Consider the following 20945-nt stretch of genomic DNA (forward strand, 5'->3'; position numbering starts at 1 on the left):
AGAGTAAAATGTGATCCCAGGTTGAGAATGAGTTTAGCTCCTTCTTTTTTACTTCTATTGAAGTCCTGTGAAAGACCACAGAGACATCAGTGTAAGGTTTTTAATCTTTACGGTTTGAACATGCTTCCTGAAACCATCTGCTAGCCATCTCTCTGATTCACCTATGTACATGGCTGTCCACTTCCTACAAGAAATATAGTAAATTAAGATTTTAAGATTGACAAGAGGTCTGTTATTTAATACTGAATTTACCAGAGGGATCAGATACAGGGATATTGTTGGTGACATATTTACATGTGACACAGTGACTCCAGATACAGCCCAAAGTGCCAGGTGAATAATGTGGATCTCCTCTATTAAGTGAGCTGCGGACAACACTCTTCTGTGGGTTAGGAGTCTGACAGAAGGAATTCAAGGGAGGGTTAGGGTAAAAAGGCTCCTATGGAAGGATCAGTCTACAAAATTGGTATATTTTATGTAATTACCTGTGGGAGATGTAGAGTGTTATGGTGGACCAGCGGGAAGCAGGTTTCATTATTGGCAGTTCCTTTTAGAGTGGATATTACGAGGGCTACACCTGGCTTGACTGAGGGTCTTGCCCACAACACGAGAAGTGTATCCTCTGCCAATGAAGGAACACCTCATTATGAGTGCTTCGTTACAGAAATCAATCTCATCACTGTGAGGTTCACTCCACTGCAGTGGAGTCTAAGGCATTGTGAAAGAGGTACAGCTTTTAGTATGCCAGGGATGGAAGGAGCTGTAGAGATGTTAAATTGGTTTGTAATTGATAAATATATACATTTTGATGACTAACTTGTGTTATTGATTAAATGAAAAGCTTTGCTAGCATGGACTGTGTTGCTCTGCAGTACGTGAGAGGCCTGTCCATTTTAATACATGCCTACATATAAACTGAACTGAACGTCTATCCACAGGGCAAAGTTGGATTTGCCAGTCAAACTAACTGCAGTTTTTTTGTGGTGGGGACTCGCACATTGGCCTCAAATCTTAAGAACTTACACATTTAAAAAAAACAATGCGCTACAAACAATGGGGCATCCTTAAAATCATCGTGTGACACTGCAACATATCCACCCATTAATTCGGCTTAAATATTTACTTTAAACCCTGAGCTAATTCATTTATTTTAAATAATAGACTTGCTTATCATGATGTAGCACAGAGCAAAAAAAACAAACGAGAACTCGTGGGGTGACGTACAACGCATTTTTAGAAGGTCTACCTCATCATTCCATTGTCAGCAACATTCTCCTTTCATAAAAAAAAGCGCAGCGTCCAATTATGCACAGAATCACCCTTCCCTGTCTGCGGTTTGTATAAGGATGAGAGGTATACAGCAGAAACAGCAATGCGAAGCACGCGTCCCATTGGTGATAGTGCGCAGGCGTCAAGGGCGGAACACGGGCGCGCGGCCACGCCACGCACGCGCCGCAGAAGGATCAACGGCAACAGAAGCTGCAGAAGTCCCTCATTCCCCTACCGCGAGTCCGCCGTGCTCTTTGACGTCATGTGCTCCTTTCAGTTTCCATAGCGACCAATTTCCCTAACCCCTCAGTCTATCTCATCTTGTAGGCTCCACAATGGTACAGCCAGCATCTTGCAGCACCATGGTTGCAAGACGGTAAAGTGGAGTGATTCAGCAAGCCGACTTCCCCGTTTTCTTTTTTTTTCATTGTCCCAAGCTGCGCCCTTGTGGTTTCGTTTACATTGCCTTTTCACCTTGAATTTATTGCGCTATTTTCTTTTGTTTTTTGCCCGTTTTCTCTCACATCTCGGAATGTTTTGAAAAGGACTGTCGCCAGTCCAGGATTGTCGTCAGCTGGCACGGAATGGTAGGTAGGTGGTGGCGGTGGGTGATGTCGATGCGGAGAGGCTTAACCTGTCAGCAGGGTGGGGTGATGAATATTGATCGCTGTAAAGGTTAATGAAGCCGACTGATGCCATTGTGGAAGAAAAGGACAGTGCGGAGAAGCGGAAGCGCAGCAGTGTGTCGGCGTCGGCTGCAGGACTTGCGTGCGCAGAGCACTGCAAAGGGGCGCCCGGTGCGCTTCCCGTCAATTTATTGCACGTTTGCCAATCCAATAGATGTCGGGCGCATAGGCACAGATTTTGCCTTGCCAGGATATAGTATGGCCTTGCTCCTTCGCTCATGTTATCTCATTTTCTCCTAAAAAGTAGTCAGCTGCCTTTTTGTTATTTTTTTTCAGATTATGTTATTTGTCTAAAAGTTTCAAGGTATGGAAAAAAAAATCGAGGCCTCAAAATCGTTACAAGGAGGATGATAGGTGGGATGTTAGCAGTGCAAATTGGACAAGCTTCAGCGACACGCCTGTTCGTCAGTTATCGCTCTAACGGAGCTAACTTGGTTGCTAGTTTGCTTTTTTTTGGTCAGAATGCGCGCCCGTCAACGCGTGGGAGCTGCAGCGGAGTTTGGTCCTTTAAGTTGGCATCGGGTAGTCCTCCTGTAAACATCTACATCTGATACTTGCTGCCTGCTTTTGTTCCATTTGGTTGGGGTGTAGAAAAATGCTTTGTTTTACGTTTTGTTTTGTCTCGCTTTATGAGCGGAGACTTGATATTTGGCTTATCATTATATAACGAGCGGTCTTCCCAAGAACTCTCAATGCATAGGCGCATCCGCAAAGAAATGCACTCTGGCGATAATGTGATGAGGGAGAGCGAGTCATTTTTGGCAGTAGTCATCGCATATTTATTGCGAAGTAACTGCACACAAAACCAATGTGCATTACTGGTAGTTTAAAGATGTAGCGATAATAGTATGTATTTTTATTAAGGATGTCCCCATTCTGGTAATTGACCCTGAGGTAGACTGGCAGCCCGTCCAGGAAATGGTGCTACCAGCATTAGTTTGCCTATCGGGGTTTTGTAATGGGCAAGCCGGTTTAGGAAACGATCGGTCTTAGGCACTTTGCACATTAGACTGTAGTATATTGTAATAAATAATTTATAAAAGCAACATTCACATATGTATCACCAAGTACAGTCATTATGATTATTTAACAGTAACAAATTTTTGTAGCTTTTAGTAAAACACTATCCCTAGAAATTATTTTATTAATGTCAGAATTATCACTTTTGAATGACATTTTATGAACTTAAGCAATAATAATAAAAATATGTCCACTCATATCCCTAGTGAGCAATTTTGTTGGCACAATAATTGTTTTTTTCATAAAGTGATCCTGTTTGCTATTATTAATAATAAGATAAAAGTAATGAATAAGTAAATAATGGTAAGTTTGCTTTTGTAGTAGCAAAAGGTAATGATATCATCTGATTCCTACATAAGATAGCAATAATAAAGACGTATACAATGTTTGAGGACCAACAATAATAATCCTTGAAGTAATTTTAGTATCATAAATATGTTATCTGGTGATCTCTGATAATATTACTATTGTCTGTGTAATGGTTGTATCGTAGTCATCAGAATGATCTCCTGTTTTAGTAGTAGTATCTTTCTTATTTCACAATATTATGTAAGAAATAGAAATAATTTATAGTGAACAGTGGTTTCAAGCATATCCTCTTTCTAAGAGCAATTAATTAGGCCCATATTAAATGATGACAGAATTATACATTGTAGGTTACAGGTTTAATCTTTGATATTAAAAAATGCTTTACTTTTCAAGCGGTTTTGGCATGCTTAAGCAATTGCTTTGATATTTATTAGAAGATCAAATTGTTTTTATTTTTCATACAGTATATTGAGAGACACATCTGAATGTAATGCTGCAGCAGTATCTTGTCAAAGCAGCTCTCCTTCCTTTTGTGAGCTGCAAACCCCTATACCAGTAAGTGGAGTCTCAGGATGATCTTTGTGAAAAGGAGACAGCTGTCTTTCAGTCCAGATGCTTGAATTTTTGCATAAAAGATGCCTCTAAATTGAATTACTCTTTTAACTCTTTGTAGTCCTTTTCCTCAGCTTTCTTTAAGAGGATTTTAGAACATGTAGGTAGATAGATGGGAATGTTGGTTTTTTATAGATGTTAATAAAACTGCAGTGACTGCTTTGATAGGAAAGCAGGGCTTTAAAGTATAGAGATTGTAATATTAGATTTTTGTGTGCATATATTAATTTAATTGTTTTAAGCATGTTGTTGGATTGAGAACACAGCAAATTTTACATTCCATGTAATATTTTGTAAGGATGAAAATATACAATTGCTGTTTTCTTTAAAATTGCAAATACCTTAAATTGTACAGCAAAATGTGTTTTTGCGAACTGAGTTAAGAATACTATCTGTTTTTTTGTTAGTATGGAATATCTCAAAGGAAGTTGGATGTGATTTGTGATTATTTAATGCCTAGTTCCTTGGCAGAATCCCCTCCTGGCAGAGGACAATAACCTGGTTAAGAATAAGAGGTCATTGATCTTTCTTAAAGCACTGTTTTCAATGTTTGCTTCATGTAACATCAGAACAAAATGTGTACAATAGAGTTTATGCTATAAATCCTTTTTCATGTCAGTGTCATGTTAGCTGTAGACCATCCTATCAGCAACCATCTTTAACATGGCATGCACACGTCTCCCATGCACTTCTATTTGGTTATTTGTAGCCATTACAAATCCAGATAGAAGTCTTTGGGTTACTGCAGTAGACCAAAGTACCAGGTAAAACATTTACATGGGCCAACTGTGCAAAATTGCATAGACATAACTAGCCTGGAATTTGTGAAACAGTGCTATTGATGTGTAGTGGTAGTGCCAAAACAAAGTTAGCGAATGAGTATTGGGTTTTGGGCCGGAGGGGTGGGTGTCGATGTGTAATTTCAATACAAAAAACACCACAGTTTTCAGGTTACAACAGATGCCTGACAGTTCACACAGAACAGAACAGACTAGAATAAGCAGAACTTTATCCTGCACAACACATTGCTACAGATTACCACTGTTTTTAAACAAGCCTAAAGCCAAGCAGAAACTGTGTCTGTCAAATAAGTGAAAGGAGGCATCTGTAAGCACATAGGTTCATGCATACAGAAAACTTAAACACTTAGCACTGAATATACCATTCAGTGTAAAAGAGGATTATAAAACAAAACAAAAATTAAAAGTAAAAAAAAATAAATGTACACATTAAAACTCGGGAATGTCTCACTACTTAAAATAGCTTACTACTATCATAACATTAAACTAACGTTGTTATATATATATATACACACACAGAATAATTTTTTAAGAATGTGTGATGGTGGGCAAAATTGTCTGGATGTGGTAGGTCTTGTATTCCATTTCCCCTTCTAAAAATAATTTTATTTTCATTGAGAAACATTTTTCTGGAGAAAGCTACCTTCCTATTGTTTACAGTAGGCCTCAAACTGGTAGAAATTATCTAAAGTACTAGACTGGTATTTCTCATCACAGTGCAGTGAGTTTCATGTCTCCTGTCTTATACATTTCTGTTGGGACCATTTAGCAAGATGGTATCATGGAGTAATTGAGAAGATCACCACTGCTTGATCCATATCTGTCACTGCTGTCCATTTAAAGGTTCTCCATTTTCACAGTAAGACAGGGAGTGTTGTTTATTTTCTTTCTGTAAGCTATCTGTTGGTTTCTAGTTTTAAGTTCAGTAGTCTTAAAATCATAATTTTAAAACCAGTGAAATTCTAATATATTATAAAAGCTTTAAAAATACAGTGGATTCAGACGTCATTCAGACCCCTTTACTTTCTGCACACTTTATAGTGTTATTTAATTTTAAATGGATATACTGTATTTGCCATATTTGCCCCCCCAATCTACACACAATAATCCGTAATGCCAAAGTGAAAATTTTTGTTTCAAAAAGGTTGGCATATTTATTAAAAATAAAAAACTAAAGTCTTTAGTATTCAAGAAATTTGCTGTGGCACTCCAGATTGTGCTTAAGTGCATCCTGTTCTCTTTACTTATCCTGGAGATGTGTCTAGAACTTGATTGAACTCGACCTTTGGCAAATTTAATTGATTGGACATAGTTTAGAAACACCTGTGTATATAAGGTCCCATAATTTACACTGCATGTCAGAACAAAAGACATGTGGATCTCCATAATTTACAGATGCAAGGATAGAAAACTGTGTCTAAAGCTTTGAGTGTACCCAGGAGCATAATGGCTTCAATAATTTTGAAAAGGAAGAGGTTCAGAACCTAGTATTGGCTGTCCCTCAAAACTGAGCAACCAGGCGAGAAAGGAACCTCATGGTCACTCTTACAGACCTGTCATAAAGGCCAACAGCAATCCCATCAATCAAGCATTTATGGTAGAGTGGCTACAGAGAAGCCACTCTTGAGTATAAGGCATATTACAGCCTGCTTGGAGTTTCCAAATAGGCATTTAAAGGACTTTCATACCATTAAGAAAAGATTATCTGATCTGATGAAATACAAATTGTACACTTACGGCATAACTCCAAGCACAATGTCTCTTAAAGACTAGGCACTACTCATCACCTTCCTAATTCCATCCCTACAATGAAACATGGTGCTGGCAGCATCATGCTATGGGGGTGTGTCTCAGAGGCAAAGGACAGGGACACCTGTCAGAATTGAGGGAAGGTTGATTGCAGCCAAATACAGAGAGGTCCTTGAAGAAAACCTGCTCCAGAATGCACTTAACCTTAGAATGGGGTGCTGGTTCACCTTTCAGCATGGCAATGATCCAAAGCATACAGCCAAGACAACACTGGAGTGTCTTTTGAACAAGGCTATGACTATCCTTGGCACAGCAAAATCCCAGAATTAAAACCCATAAAACATCTGTAGGGAGACCTGAAGATGGCAGTTTACAGACACTTCCTTTCCAGTCTAACAGAATAGGATAAATTGCTCTAATCCAAGTGTGGAAAAGCTTCTAGAGACTTACTCAAGGATACTCAGAGCTGTAATTGCTGCTAAAGAGGCCTTTACAAAATACTAAATTAAGGGTGTGAATACTTTGGTACTTTAATACTTACATTGTATGAATGAGAGATTTCAGTTTTTGATTTTTAACAAATTGAAAACCTTTCTAAAATATATTTTTGCTTTGTCACTAGGGGATACTGAGTGTAGAATAATGGAAAAAATGACAAATTAATCAATTTTAAATCAAATCTGCAATACAATAAAGTGTGCAGATGGTGAAGGGGCCTGAATACTTTCTGAATCCACCGCATTTTTAAAAAATTATGTATGGAGTTTGACATCACCCAAATGTTTTATTTGTATTCTGGAGGAGGTATTTTCAAAGCATTTATTAATTTAATATTTTGTGGATCTGTTTAATTAAATGATTTTTCTTTTAGCACTTTCCTCTGTATTTATGCAAGCAAAGGTTGTAGTGGACTGTATGGCTCAATTAAAACATTTATAGTTCCATTAAAAACAAAAAAGACAAAACACACACTAAATCTTACTCTGTGCAACCAGTTCATACTATATATTTCCTTAGTTCATAAAGAAATGAGTGAGCAATGAGCACCATTTTAGTTTGGAACATCATTTTAACCTGCCTAAGGTTTGTACAGATATAGACCAAGGTAACCATAAACCAATGAGGCAGCCATAGCCCTATGCATAATGTAGTGATAATCATGACAGTGTTGTGCTTATTTAGGAAATATAAATGTAAAAATATAAAGCTTGTAAAGACTGTTTTTAATTGCCCCTTCAAGTTGCACATCATCAATGGCCTACAGAATAAAAATCCAGATGCACATTATTAGTGAATCTGTGAGGTTAAAAATGGAGGTGTCCTCTGGACTGTAAAAAATATGGATATACAACTGGTTAAAACCAGAGGGTTTACTTTTTTACACTAAATGTAAAAGTGACCTAGATTGTCCATCATATTGAAGTCAGTTGTCAGACAGAGCTTTACATTTCAATGCTGTTATTTTAAATTTGCCTTCTCATCCTGCTGCACAGCATGTGTTTGTTTTCAAACCCCCATAGCTTTCTTTCGCCTTTTCTAAAACTGATAGTTTCTTTAATGAGAGCTACAGTGATTGCTTCCTTAGCAATTCATACAGTAAAGATGCTGCTTTATACTACTACATTGGCTTATTTGGCTCTTCAGATATTTTTTTGGTCCAAACTGCATCTTTGTCTGAATTAAAGCTGAGAAGCTTTCAGGCAGAGCTGCTATCTGCATCTGCTGATTAGAGTGTGGGAGAGGCTCTATTCAGAAAAAGAAAAAAAAAAAAACTCAAATGATGTTCCTGATTTTGAGAAGGAGAACAAACAGCTACACTAGATAAAATAAAAGATTATCCATTCATTTTCAGCCATTAGGCGATGCGTTAGTCAGAAGTAATTTAGAATGGTCAACAAAGGAAAATATGTTAACAACTGTACTGCTAAACGTTTATTTATTTTATAGGTGTACATTTATATTTTTCTTTGAATGTATTATGTCAACCTGTAAACCAAATACATGAATGTATACATGCAGTTGCTGAGATTACCTTCTAAGATGCCTTCATTTTAATGTCACATTAAAGGTGTGGGAAACAAAGGGACCATAGAAATACTAAGCACAGTACCTTATTTGCCCAGTACAAGCCTTTCTTGACAGATGTACTCCATCTGTCATTATGATACCACTGGCCTCTCACCTTTGTCTTGTTCTACTCTTCCATCCAGCTCCAGGCCGACTTATGTACAGTACAGCAGAAGAAGGTCATTTCTAGGATTACACCATAAGATAAGTGGGTGCTTGAATGCATTTCTTTCTTGGAGTCATTGCCACAGTTTTTCCTCATAATTGTCCATGACCAAGCTTTTGGCTGTGCTTCTTTATTTTGCCTATTAATATTTTAAACGAGAATGAATTTAATGAAAACAAAATGATGCTTATTGTTCACACTTGAGCTCTATACCACAAAGATCACTCTAGTTACTTTTTCAAAATAGGATTATCCAATACTGAATCTGTGCGTAAACAAATCGGCTTTTCCACAGATTAGAACTGTAGCAGTTTTGTTAGCTCAAGTCAGATCTCGCATCATTGTGCACATGTTCAGTACAGTCCATCTAGTTGTCACTACTGCAGTTAGACTTGTGGTAGAAGAAGGCAATAGGATGTTTAAATTGGGCTCACAAGATGTCTTGAGCAGTTTATTTTTATAACAACAATTATGGTCTTACTTTGATTCCAGTAAGTACTTTTAAGAAAACCTAAGAACTTTTTGTAAATTTTTAAGCCCAAGGGTAAGTTATAATGTATAAAAATGTTTGCATTTAAAAATACAAAGCTGTAATTTTTTAAAAATTAGTGTTTAGTAAGTTTTTTTTTTCTGAAATGTATTAATTTAAAGTGTTTCTTCTTTTATAGAGCTATGTATAAAAAAAAACCATTAAAAAGTGTTGTAAAAAGGTCATAACATTGTGATGATTTTTTTGTTACTAAAAATGAACTAGTTTAAAATAAAGGTTTTCATCAACACTTACCTGTTTAGTCCCCATTATTTAGTAAAATAAGGCACAAATGAGTGCAGGTGAGAAAAACCCCATTTATTGTTTAAAAAAAAAGTAAAACAAACATCTAATACCTTATCTTGAGACTAGATAGAATTTTGCATTTTTATGTATTGATTCATAATTTTGACTTCAAAATGTTTCTATACCCTGAATCTATTATACTGTAGTAGACGTCTGCAAGGAGTTTTTGAGACCCTCTAGACTATTATTATATGTACTAGTAACAAAATCAAAACAGTATAAAATAAATGTTACATTTGTTGGGTTTTTGTAGTGAATAAAATTATTAATTGTACAGGACTGCAGAATTTTTGTTTAAGTTACAGTGGTCTAATAAAATATTGCTACATTCTTTTATTATTCTTCTAATGTACCAAGCTTAGGCACAGCTAGTACTCATTCATTATGCTGATTTTCACACTCGTCTCTCAAACTTGGCTTTGGGCCTGTTTTGTAATTTGGCACTTCATTTTTGCTGGAATATGAATGTTGCACCTTGTTTTGCGTTTTTCTCTTTTTCCCTGTGTTTTCATCTGCTCACTTGCTCCTGCCTAGAAAATGATAAACAGTCCGACTTTTCCTTTTGCTCTTTGTCTCATTACATTGGCACAACATCACATGCATGTTGTATTCTTCTGTCAAACACAGGCCTCAGTATCCTTTCGTTTTAATGAAGTTATAATTTAAAGACAGAGGAAGATTTAAACCTTTGTCAAAACACTACAAATGTAATGGGGACTAGAATCTTCAGTCTAGATCTTATAATTAAAACTTTGTTTATCAGGCCTTTATAATAGCTCTCTTTTGTAATGGAAAAATGTATAACAATATTAGCATTATAATAAATATTAATTTTGTATTACAGATATATCAGAATAATCCTTTGTTCTGTTTAGATTTGATGGTCAGCTGATTTTTCAGTCACCCACTGAGATTTACCAGTTTTAAGTATTAATTAAGTATACAAGAAAAGATGATGATAATAATAATAATAATACACTGTATTTATAATGTGCTTTTCTTAAACCCAAAGTGTAGTATACAAAGCCTAACAACAAAAAAAAAGTAAAAACTGAGTAGCAGAAATGAAAAGGAATATATAACAGTGTAAATATACATCAAAGTAATATGACGCAGATAAAAACACGAGTAAAAGAAAATAAAACCATAAAAAGTGTTAAATTCCATAAATGCTATATTAAGTAAGTGTGATTTAAGTTTCAATTGAATGCAAATGTTTGTGCACTCCTGATCAAATGGCACATTTCTTTGAATCTGTAAGAGACAAGAGGTTAACACAAGTTCTGTATGGTACAAATAAATGTGATGTATTTCGACATAGTTTTATGCACAATTGCTATTTATCTCCTGGCTAAAAAACAAAAAAGATGAATGTGGTATGCACAACAGATGTCATAGCTTCCAAATGTTTCAGTTCTTCCATTATAAGGATTTTCCCAGACTTCCATGCAGAATTCTTAGAGCTCAGAAGTATTTTTAGGATTTCTCGAACCTGTTTGAGATCTCCCAATCTATTTGTGGGCTGTGAAGGATATTGCAAAATTTTTATCTTTTGTTACAAAAAAAGCTGTCCTATATGTTTAAGATGTGTTGAAATCTAAGTAATCAAGGTAGACCTCAGGGTGTTCAGCATTAATGTTTACAGTGGACAATCTATTGAAATGTGTTTTTTAATGCATGTAGTAATAAAATGCATTGCATTTTTCATTTCAAGAGATAGTACATTGCAAACGTTTATAGTAATAAAATGCATTATATTTTTTTGTGACTCAAGCTTTTATTGATTCAAGGAACTTAGCATATATATAAAGAAGGTCAGTAGAAACAGGGAAAAACTATATACCCTAAACGATGCCCAGTACCCACTCACAAAGGCACCCCCACTACTCCTCATCCTCCAGAGCCTAGCAGTAGAGTTAGAATCAACAAATGCATTGATAAGGAGAAAGAAAATAATTAGATAACTAAAGCATCAGATGCATTGCATTTTTAATTTTAACAGATTGTGCATCACAAGCATCTGTACTAGTACAATACAATACAATACAGTTTATTTTTGCATAGCCAAAAATCACACCGGAAGTGCCGCAATGGGCTTTAACAGCCCCCCAGCCTTGATTCTCTAAGAAGACAAGGAAAAACTCCCAAAAAAAACCTTGTAGGAATAAATGGAAGAAACCTTGGGAAAGGCAGTTCAAAGAGAGACCCCTTTCCAGGTAGGTTGGGCGTGCAGTTGGTGTCAAAAGAAGGGGGTCAATACAATACAATACATAGAGCAGAACAAATCCTCAATACAGTATAAAATTAAAAGTTTTTTTAGAAGTAAAAAAAATACAAATTTTTAGAAGTACGGAGCATAATTTAACAGTAGATGATATCACATAATAAGATTTGGATATTTTTAGAGTCCTAGAGACCTCCTCCATCAAGCTGCCTCCCCCATTTGGCCATTCCACGGGTGAAACAGTAGTAAAATGCATTGAATTTTTCATTCCAACAAATGGCACATTACAAGCATTAGTAGTGCTGTTACTAATTACATACCAAATGGCATGTAACAGACATAGCATCCAAATGTACACACAGATAAAAAGACACACACACAGACACTTGTCCTTTTACAAAGGTGGATGCTTTATATTTGATTTTGATGTATGATTTGGACCATTGTTTTAATGAAACATCCAGTCTCTTTTAGGTTCTCTTTCAATTTGTGACATCAACTCCTTATTTGTTTGATTTGTTATTTAGCTGACTCCATGTTTCCTTCCCCATGCATAATATTTAATTTGCCACTATCTACTGCACAACACTAACACAGAGTAAATTTATCCCAACGCTCACAGTGTTTCATATTAATTTTCTCTCCCCAAATGTATCTTCTTTGGTTTTTGCCAAAAAAATCAATTTTGATTCATTAGCCCAAGCACTTTGCTTCAAAATATTTCTGACCTTGCTGCAAGCTCTTTTAAGTTCTATGTGGTTCAGTGTTGCATATTTGACCCTTGAGTTCAGTAATTTCTCATAATTTCCTTTTTTAGTGAGAATATTGTGTAAAATAAGAGAAAGACATAAGATGAAGGGTTGTCATCCAAAATGGCAAAGACCTTTGTGTAAAGGTGAGAGATGTTAATCCCAAGAAGGCCTTGAGTCAACTGATCTATTTGTCATTGTAGCCTTCATAAAGGTTTTTCTGGTGGGTGGGGTCAAGTGGGGCTCATTGTTCTTGTGTGTTGGAAACTTTCCAATTTGGGAGGAAAGTAACATGTTGTCACTCTACTGGTTCTAGTCACACATCTTTTTTGCACACTCTTTATATCTGTTATTTCAAACTCAGTGGAATGATGACATTTACAGAAATAATCCATCCATCCATCCATTTTCCAACCCGCTGAATCCGAACACAGGGTCATGGGGGTCTGCTGGAGCCAATCCCAGCCAACACAGGGCACAAGGCAGGAGCCAATCCCGGGCAGAGTGTCAACCCACTGCAGAGAAATAATCCATAATACACAAAAATAAATAAAAAGGTATTTTATTTCAGTGACACTCTTTGAAATTAATGCTTTGTTTCAGTTATAGTTCTCTTATTTGCCTTCTGTCCTAGTGAACTTTTATTGAGTATTGTTCTTATGAAGAATATTTATATCTTTTAGATAGGCATGGTTGACTGTGTTCTAATGTAGACATATCCAAAAAGGCGCACTTTGTGATTATGCTATACCTAAATTTTAGGTAAAAGCATTTAGAGCCCCTTATAAGTACACATGGAAAGATTGCCTAGTTTTTGGTTAATTTGAAATGGTCCGCTCTTTTCTAGCACTTGTATCACAGGTCCACAAGGTAGTTATTGAATTTCTTTCATGCTGGAGAAGGTATCAGTAGTAAAAATTCATAAGCATTTAAAAAATGCTTTTCCACCTCTTTTAAGCCCACAGAGATTATCATTTGTGGGAGAAGGTTTGTGATTGATGATGAGGTTATTGAAAAAGTGAAAAAATCACTGTGAGTGTAGGATTTAGACTGGTGCAAAAATGGAATACTGTACATGTTGCTTCTGGCAGAAAAAAAGCTGGCAAAGCTAATGGAGATTATTAGAAAAATAAGAAATGAAGAAAATATAGCTAGTTATCCTATGAATATCCATCCATCCATCCTCTTCCGCTTATCCGAGGTCGGATCGCGGGGGCAGCAGCTTGAGCAGAGGTGCCCAGACTTCCCTCTCCCCGGCCACTTCTTCTAGCTCTTCCGGGGGAATCCCAAGGCGTTCCTAGGCCAGCCGGGAGACATAGTCCCTCCAGCGTGTCCTGGGTCTTCCCTGGGGCCTCCTCCCGGTTGGACGTGCCCAGAACACCTCACCAGGGAGGCGTCCAGGAGGCATCCTGATTAGATGCCCGAGCCACCTCATCTGACTCCTCTTGATGCGGTGGAGCAGCGGCTCTACTCTGAGCCCCTCCCGGATGATTGAGCTTCTCACCCTATCTTTAAGGGAGAGCCCAGACACCCTGCGGAGAAAATTCATTTCAACCGCTTGTATTCGCGATATCGTTCTTTCTTTCACTACCCATAGCTCATGACCATAGGTGAGGGTAGGAACATAGATCGACTGGTAAATTGAGAGCTTTGCCTTATGGCTCAGCTCCGTTTTCACCACGACAGACCGATGCAGAGCCCGCATCACTGCGGACGCCGCACCGATCCGCCTGTCGATCTCACGCTCCATTCTTCCCTCACTCGTGAACAAGACCCCGAGATACTTGAACTCCTCCACTTGGGGCAGGATCTCGCTCCCAACCCTGAGAGGGCACTCCACCCTTTTCCGGCTGAGGACCATGGTCTCGGATTTGGAGGTGCTGATTCCCATCCCAGCCGCTTCACACTCAGCTGCGAACCGATCCAGAGAGAGTTGAAGATCACGGCCTGATGAAGCAAACAGGACAACATCATCTGCAAAAAGCAGTGACCCAATCCTGAGTCCACCAAGCCGGACCCCCTCAACACCCTGGCTGCGCCTAGAAATTCTGTCCATAAAAGTTATGAACAGAATCGGTGACAAAGGGCAGCCCTGGCGGAGTCCAACTCTCACTGGAAACGGGTTCGACTTACTGCCGGCAATGCGGACCAAGCTCTGACACTGATCGTACAGGGACCGAACAGCTCTTATCAGGGGGTCCGGTACCCCATACTCTCGGAGCACCCCCCACAGGATTCCCCGAGGGACACGGTTGAACGCCTTTTCCAAGTCCACAAAACACATGTAGACTGGTTGGGCGAATGCCCATGCGCCCTCCAGGACCCTGCTAAGGGTGTAGAGCTGGTCCACTGTTCCACAACCAGGACGAAAACCACACTGTTCCTCCTGAATCCAAGGTTCGACTATCCGACGGACCGTCCTCTCCAGAACCGCCGAATAGACTTTTCCAGGGAGGCTGAGGAGTGTGATCCCTCTGTAGTTGGAACACACCCTCCGGTCCCCCTTCTTAAAGAGGGGACCACCACCCCGGTCTGCCAATCCAGAGGCACTGTCCCTGATGTCCATGCGATGTTGCAGAGACGTGTCAACCAAGACAGCCCTACAACATCCAGAGCCTTGAGGAACTCCGGTCGTATCTCATCCACCCCCGGGGCTCTGCCACCAAGGAGTTTTTTGACCACCTCGGTGACCTCAGTCCCAGAGATGGGGGAGCCCACCTCCGAGTCCCCAGGCTCTGCTTCCTCATTGGAAAGCATGTTAGTGGGATTGAGGAGGTCTTCGAAGTACTCCCCCCACCGACCCACAATGTCCCAAGTCGAGGTCAGCAGCGCACCATCCCCACCATACACAGTGTTGACAATGCACTGCTTCCCCCTCCTGAGATGCTGGACGGTGGACCAGAATCTCCTCGAAGCCGTCAGAAAGTCGTTCTCCATGGCCTCCCCAAACTCCTCCCATGCCCGAGTTTTTGCCTCAGCAACCACCGAAGCCACATTCCGCTTGGCCTGCCGGTACCTATCAGCTGCCTCCAGAGTCCCACAGGACAAAAGGGACCGGTAGGACTCCTTCTTCAGCTTGACGGCATCCTTCACCGCTGGTGTCCACCAACGGGTTTGGGGATTGCCGCCACAACAGGCACCGACTACCTTACGGTATATGAATTTGAATACAGTAATCCCTCGCTATATCGCGCTTCGCCTTTCGCGGCTTCACTCCATCGCGGATTTTATATGTAAGCATATTTAAATATATATCGCGGATTTTTCGCAGCTTCGCCGGTTTCTGCGGACAATGGGTCTTTTAATTTCTGGTACATGCTTCCTCAGTTGGTTTGCCCAGTTGATTTCATACAAGGGACGCTATTGGCAGATGGCTGAGAAGCTACCCAACTTACTTTTCTTTCTCTCTCTCTTGCGCTGACTATCTGTGATCCTGACGTAGGAGGTATGAGCAGGGGGGCTGTTCGCACACCTAGACGATACGGATGCTCGTCTAAAAATGCTGAAAGATTATCTTCACGTTGCTACCTTCTGTGTGCAGCTTTTAAGTATGCTGCACGGTGCTTCGCATACTTAAAAGCTCAAAGGACACGTATTGATTTTTTTATCTGTCTCTCTCTATCTCTCTCTAACTCTCTCTCTCTGCTCCTGACGGAGGGGGTGTGAGCTGCCGCCTTCAACAGCTTTGTGCCGCGGTGCTTCGCATACTTACAAGCCAAACAGCCCTATTGATTTGTTTGCTCCTTTGAAGAGGAAGATATGTTTGCATTCTTTTAATTGTGAGACTGAACTGTCATCTCTGTCTTGTCATGGAGCACAGTTTAAACTTTTGAAAAAGAGACAAATGTTTGTTTGCAGTGTTTGAATAACGTTCCTGTCTCTCTACAACCTCCTGTGTTTCTGCGCAAATCTGTGACCCAAGCATGACAATATAAAAATAACCATATAAACATATGGTTTCTACTTCGCGGATTTTCTTATTTCGCGGGTGGCTCTGGAACGCAACCCCCGCGATGGAGGAGGGATTACTGTATGTTGAAATAATTATGTGATAAATTCTTCGCAATACAAAAATAGTGTTGCAGAATTTCTGGGCAGCCCCCCCCAATATATCAATATAATGCTTTTCATTGTGAGTAATAACAAAAAATCTTTTGAAGATAAGTTGCCAACTAAAACCATTCACTACATAAGTAAAATAGCATTAATAATAATGTTTTCATTCATTCATTCATTCACCACTTATCTAAAGCCAGTAGGATGTCAAGCACTGATTATGATATTGTGATCTCACAGTAAGTAATTTTAATAGTTCTTTAGATTCTTGTTAAGTTTTCATTCATTTTCTAACTGCTTTAGCCATTTTCTCAACTTGATTCAAAGGTTGACATTAATGCTAGAGAGCAATCAAATTATTGCAATTCACAAAACATTTGTAAAGTTTGTAGTTACTCCTTATGTAATATCAACATAAAATAGCACTTTTAGACTTATTTGGTATTTTGAGACTAGAGCAGTGCAGTGAATAGTGCTCCTGCCTAATAAGTCAAGGGACCTGGTAGTCAGTTCTCAGCCCAGTCACTGACTGTGAGGTAGTTGCATGTTCTTATTGTTTTTGTGGGTTTTCCTATTTATCCTAGTTTCCTTGCGCATCCCATTGTCCTGTATACTTGGTACCTCTAAATTAGCTCAGAATGAATGTTAGTGGGTCTGTGATAGTGCCTCTGTATTGGACTGATAATTGCTGTCTTGCACCCAGTGCTGCACTCCTATACAGTATATTAAAAAAAAAATAACAAGAACAGGATCTGAGAGTGAATGAGTTTCTATATGGCAGCATCTTAAAATTCTGCATTCTGAAAGCATTCTCTTATAGCTTGTTAGAATAAAAAATACAGTTTTAAACTGACAAAATTCTTTAAAGAAACTTTAAAACGTGCAAAGAAAAACACTCTTACTTTTCAAAAGCATTCAGTCAATATGAAAAAGCAGATTTAATTCTTTGATTTTGTTGTACTTCGTTTTAAAGCATGTTTTGGAGATCATGCAGTCGTTCCTATCCAGAGGCTGAAAATAGCCTGAGAAATGTAGTGTTGGCCATTCTGTTTAAAAAAAAAGTCTTTTTAGAATTATCTGATCTCTTTATCAGAGACATTTGAGAAATGGAGTCTTCCAAGATACCTTTCAAAATAGTTTTGTTAGCTGTTTCTCTTTCTGATTCTAAGTTTAATAAAGATAGACATGACAATTGTAGTCGTGCAGTCTTAACCAGAACATTACCCAAAAACAAAAATTATATCAATGCAGCAAGCACTTTAATATAATTCTGTATCATTCACATGTATATCGATGTAAGGGGAGTTGTTCTGTTTAATACGTTTAGCTGGCTTACATAAACATGGGGCATAGTTATACAGTATGTTTACTTAAAGATCTATTTCAGCTCAATTTTAATAATCATTTGGTGCATTTTTGCCTAACATTAGAAAGGATAAATCAAGCCAATTGTATTCTTTCTATTAAGTGGTGAAGAGTACACTCAAGAGAACTGGTTAAAATGAATGGGATTGCATTCAAGGCAGAAATTAGCAAATACATGTTCACACAAAGGGTCGTGGGAATGTGAAACAAACTGCAGAGTCATGTAGATTAAGCAGAGGCTCAGGCAGCTTTTTAAAGAGGTACAGATGAAGCCTGAGGATAACTTGGTTGTTAGTTAACCATACAATACAAGGTTGATGGACTAAATGATCACCTCTCACTTCTAAAATGTGTTATGTTCATGTGTATCTTTCCTCTTTGTTTGACAGTGTTCTGGCAATAAGACTTTGGCAATGGTAAAGCTTGTGGCAGGAAATCATTGTTTATTGCTTTACTGAGGTAAAAATAGGACAGCGTGCGGCCGCCTACTAATTGGTTTGGTACCTCTGAGAAATCTGGATAAGAATGTAAATACAACACTTTTATTCAAGTTGTTTTTGAGGTTGCATAATTTTGTCATACATGCAATTTCTTATTTATTCAAAATAGTCCTTAATGTGAAATGCTTTCAATAATACTGGATAACACAGAAGAGAACCCGTTCATGTTAGGCTGATAAAATAGAGGTTAGCTAGAGGTCCTAAAATCTTGATGTGCCCACATTGATCTTATTTGTATACACACAAAATATTTAAAGGAGAATTTGGCAATTTTCCTTTTACTCTGACCAAGGGGAGTGTTGATAACGTTAAGAATTGAATTTTAGCACCAAATATGAAAATAAATGAAAATCTCTTGATATTATAATTGTACTGAAGGTCACTGTTATACTTAAAAAAGTAAAATTTTTTTAAATAATTCAAAAGACAAAAGACAATGGAGAATGTTATTTGTTGCTCTTCTCCTCTTACTTTCATACTTATAGTAGGCAGGACAGGTATCTTTTAGTGTTGGACTTCAAGGCAAGAAATGAGAAGCAGATCATTAGAGTGGAGCCTAATAAGTTTGTCGCTTCCTGATAATGCTAACATCAGAAGAAATTCGTTATTAATATTTTGTTACCTCATATATATATAAAAGTGTAATTAACAGGAAATATATTGTAAATGTGATCTGCTGAAATAATTTATGAGAAAAAAACATACTCAGTTTGCAAATTGGGCTGAGCTTGTATAACATACTAGACTGGGTTTAATGTTCAATGGATTTTAAGCAGGCTTGTAAGGTTACTGGTGGCTCAGGTTTATTGAAGTTTTAACTTTTTGTATTTACAACAGATTTAAAGTGTTTTTTGATATTGATACTAGTAAATATTATAATGAGCTAATATGTTACAGGTTAGGGCCTCTCCTTTTCACTCTAACAGCAGCTGACTGAGGAACTGCTGAAGTACTAATTACAGAGTTAAAATATTAAGCAGTATGAATCTTTCTTTTAAATGGAGCTAAATTAGCTTGTACTGCAAAAAGATATTTGCCTGATTGTATACCAAAAGTGTTAGCACAAGCAATATCAAGTGTGTTTCATTAATTATAATTGGTTTATTTGCTTGCCATTGCAAGTTGCCTTTCCCATCACCTTGCCTTTAATATTCAACATGAAAACTACATGGTTTAAATACTATTTTTAATCTAAATAAACATAAATTACAATTGTACCATACCTCTGTGTCTTGGTTCCTAAAATATCATTATATATCATCATCTCAGTTTTTCCACTGTTTCTAAGCTAGATTACTAAAATTCTCCTTTCATCTATTGTGTTGAACATATAATTAATAAACTACAAGGAGTTAAGTTTGTTCTTGCTAGGGAACTGACTCGTACCTGAAATAATGAACATGCTGTATAACCTCTGTTTGTCAATCCATTCATCCATCAGTCATTGTTTCTTTTACCGTGGGTCCTCAGAATTGTTGGCCATTTTGCAGAAATCCTTAATGTGTCCTGTATAAACTGGAAACTGTTAGTTCTGATTGATGGCTTTTTTAGTATAAAACTATATTTTTTTTAAAGTAACACAAAATATGAAGTGTTAAAGTGGACACAGTTATATTTGTGGTGCTCTATTCAGTAGTCATATTTAAATCACTCTTTCCTCAAGAAACCAAAAGAGCAAGAATAAAAGGGAGTAGAGTAAGAGGTAATCAGCTAGAAACAGAGTGAGTTGTGGTAATGAAGCCTGTTCATTGTTTCATTAAAGAGTGCTAGGTGAGGATGGCATTGATAAGGGGCTGCTTATTCTGAAACTATCTGACCTCATATCACAAACTTAAGGTTCTCCTAATTTTATTTAGTACAGGACATTATTTTCTCATTATACCATAATAGGCGTGCTAAGAGTGTTCCAACTGAGTAAGATGGGATGATCAATTTGTCTAGTGTAGGTTATCGCAATCTAGTATTCTTTAAGATATTCCGATTCATCTTATATTACCAGTCGGACTAGGCAATTTATAAAATTTTTGATTGGAAACAATAATTAGGAAAATCAGTGTGCAATAGCCAATATTGCAATTCTCAGCTCAGTGTGAAATAAATTAATAATTAAATCACAAAAAAAAAATCCGGCAAATGTTAAGTGATCTTTCTAAGCCTGCCTACATCGTCTCCACCCATGTTGCCTGGCAATGATGAATGTGAAAATAAGGTGGAGTGAGGATCAGAAAAGAAAGAGTTTAGATGTTAAGCAAAGTTTCATAAAATGCTCATTGTTCCTTTGCAAACTCTTATAACGAAGTAGAAGTATGTACAAGGATATAACAACTACAGTGGCATATTGGAAAATACACTCTTACCTACTTAACTTGTGGCCTACACTAGCCAGTAGTTCACATTACACCAGAAGTGACACATGGTACCCCTCATCCTTCCATTTCACTTAGTGTCCTCTCTGTGTTGAGGAAAAACAGCAGCCTTCATAGTTTTGTGTGTATATGAATTATTCACTGTTTGTGTATCAGTTATGGGGTAAACTGC

At 37.9% G+C, this 20945-nt stretch overlaps 1 protein-coding gene across 10 annotated transcripts in view; it reads left to right on the forward strand.

Moving 5' to 3' along the window:
* Nucleotides 1-1233: 1233 nt before the first annotated feature.
* mapk10 (mitogen-activated protein kinase 10) overlaps nucleotides 1234-20945 on the forward strand; it is a 402326-nt gene continuing 382614 nt past the window's right edge. For all 10 annotated transcript variants that reach the window (XM_051928085.1, XM_051928087.1, XM_051928086.1 and 7 more), the window contains exon 1: nucleotides 1234-1856. Coding sequence is in view for 1 of the 10 variants with exons in the window: in XM_028802296.2 (XP_028658129.1) it covers nucleotides 1854-1856 (3 nt within the window). In the remaining 9 variants the exon portion in view is untranslated. The remainder of the gene's footprint in view (nucleotides 1857-20945) is intronic.

The sequence above is a fragment of the Erpetoichthys calabaricus genome, chromosome 5 (genome assembly GCF_900747795.2).
Source record: "Erpetoichthys calabaricus chromosome 5, fErpCal1.3, whole genome shotgun sequence".
NCBI lineage: Eukaryota > Metazoa > Chordata > Cladistia > Polypteriformes > Polypteridae > Erpetoichthys > Erpetoichthys calabaricus.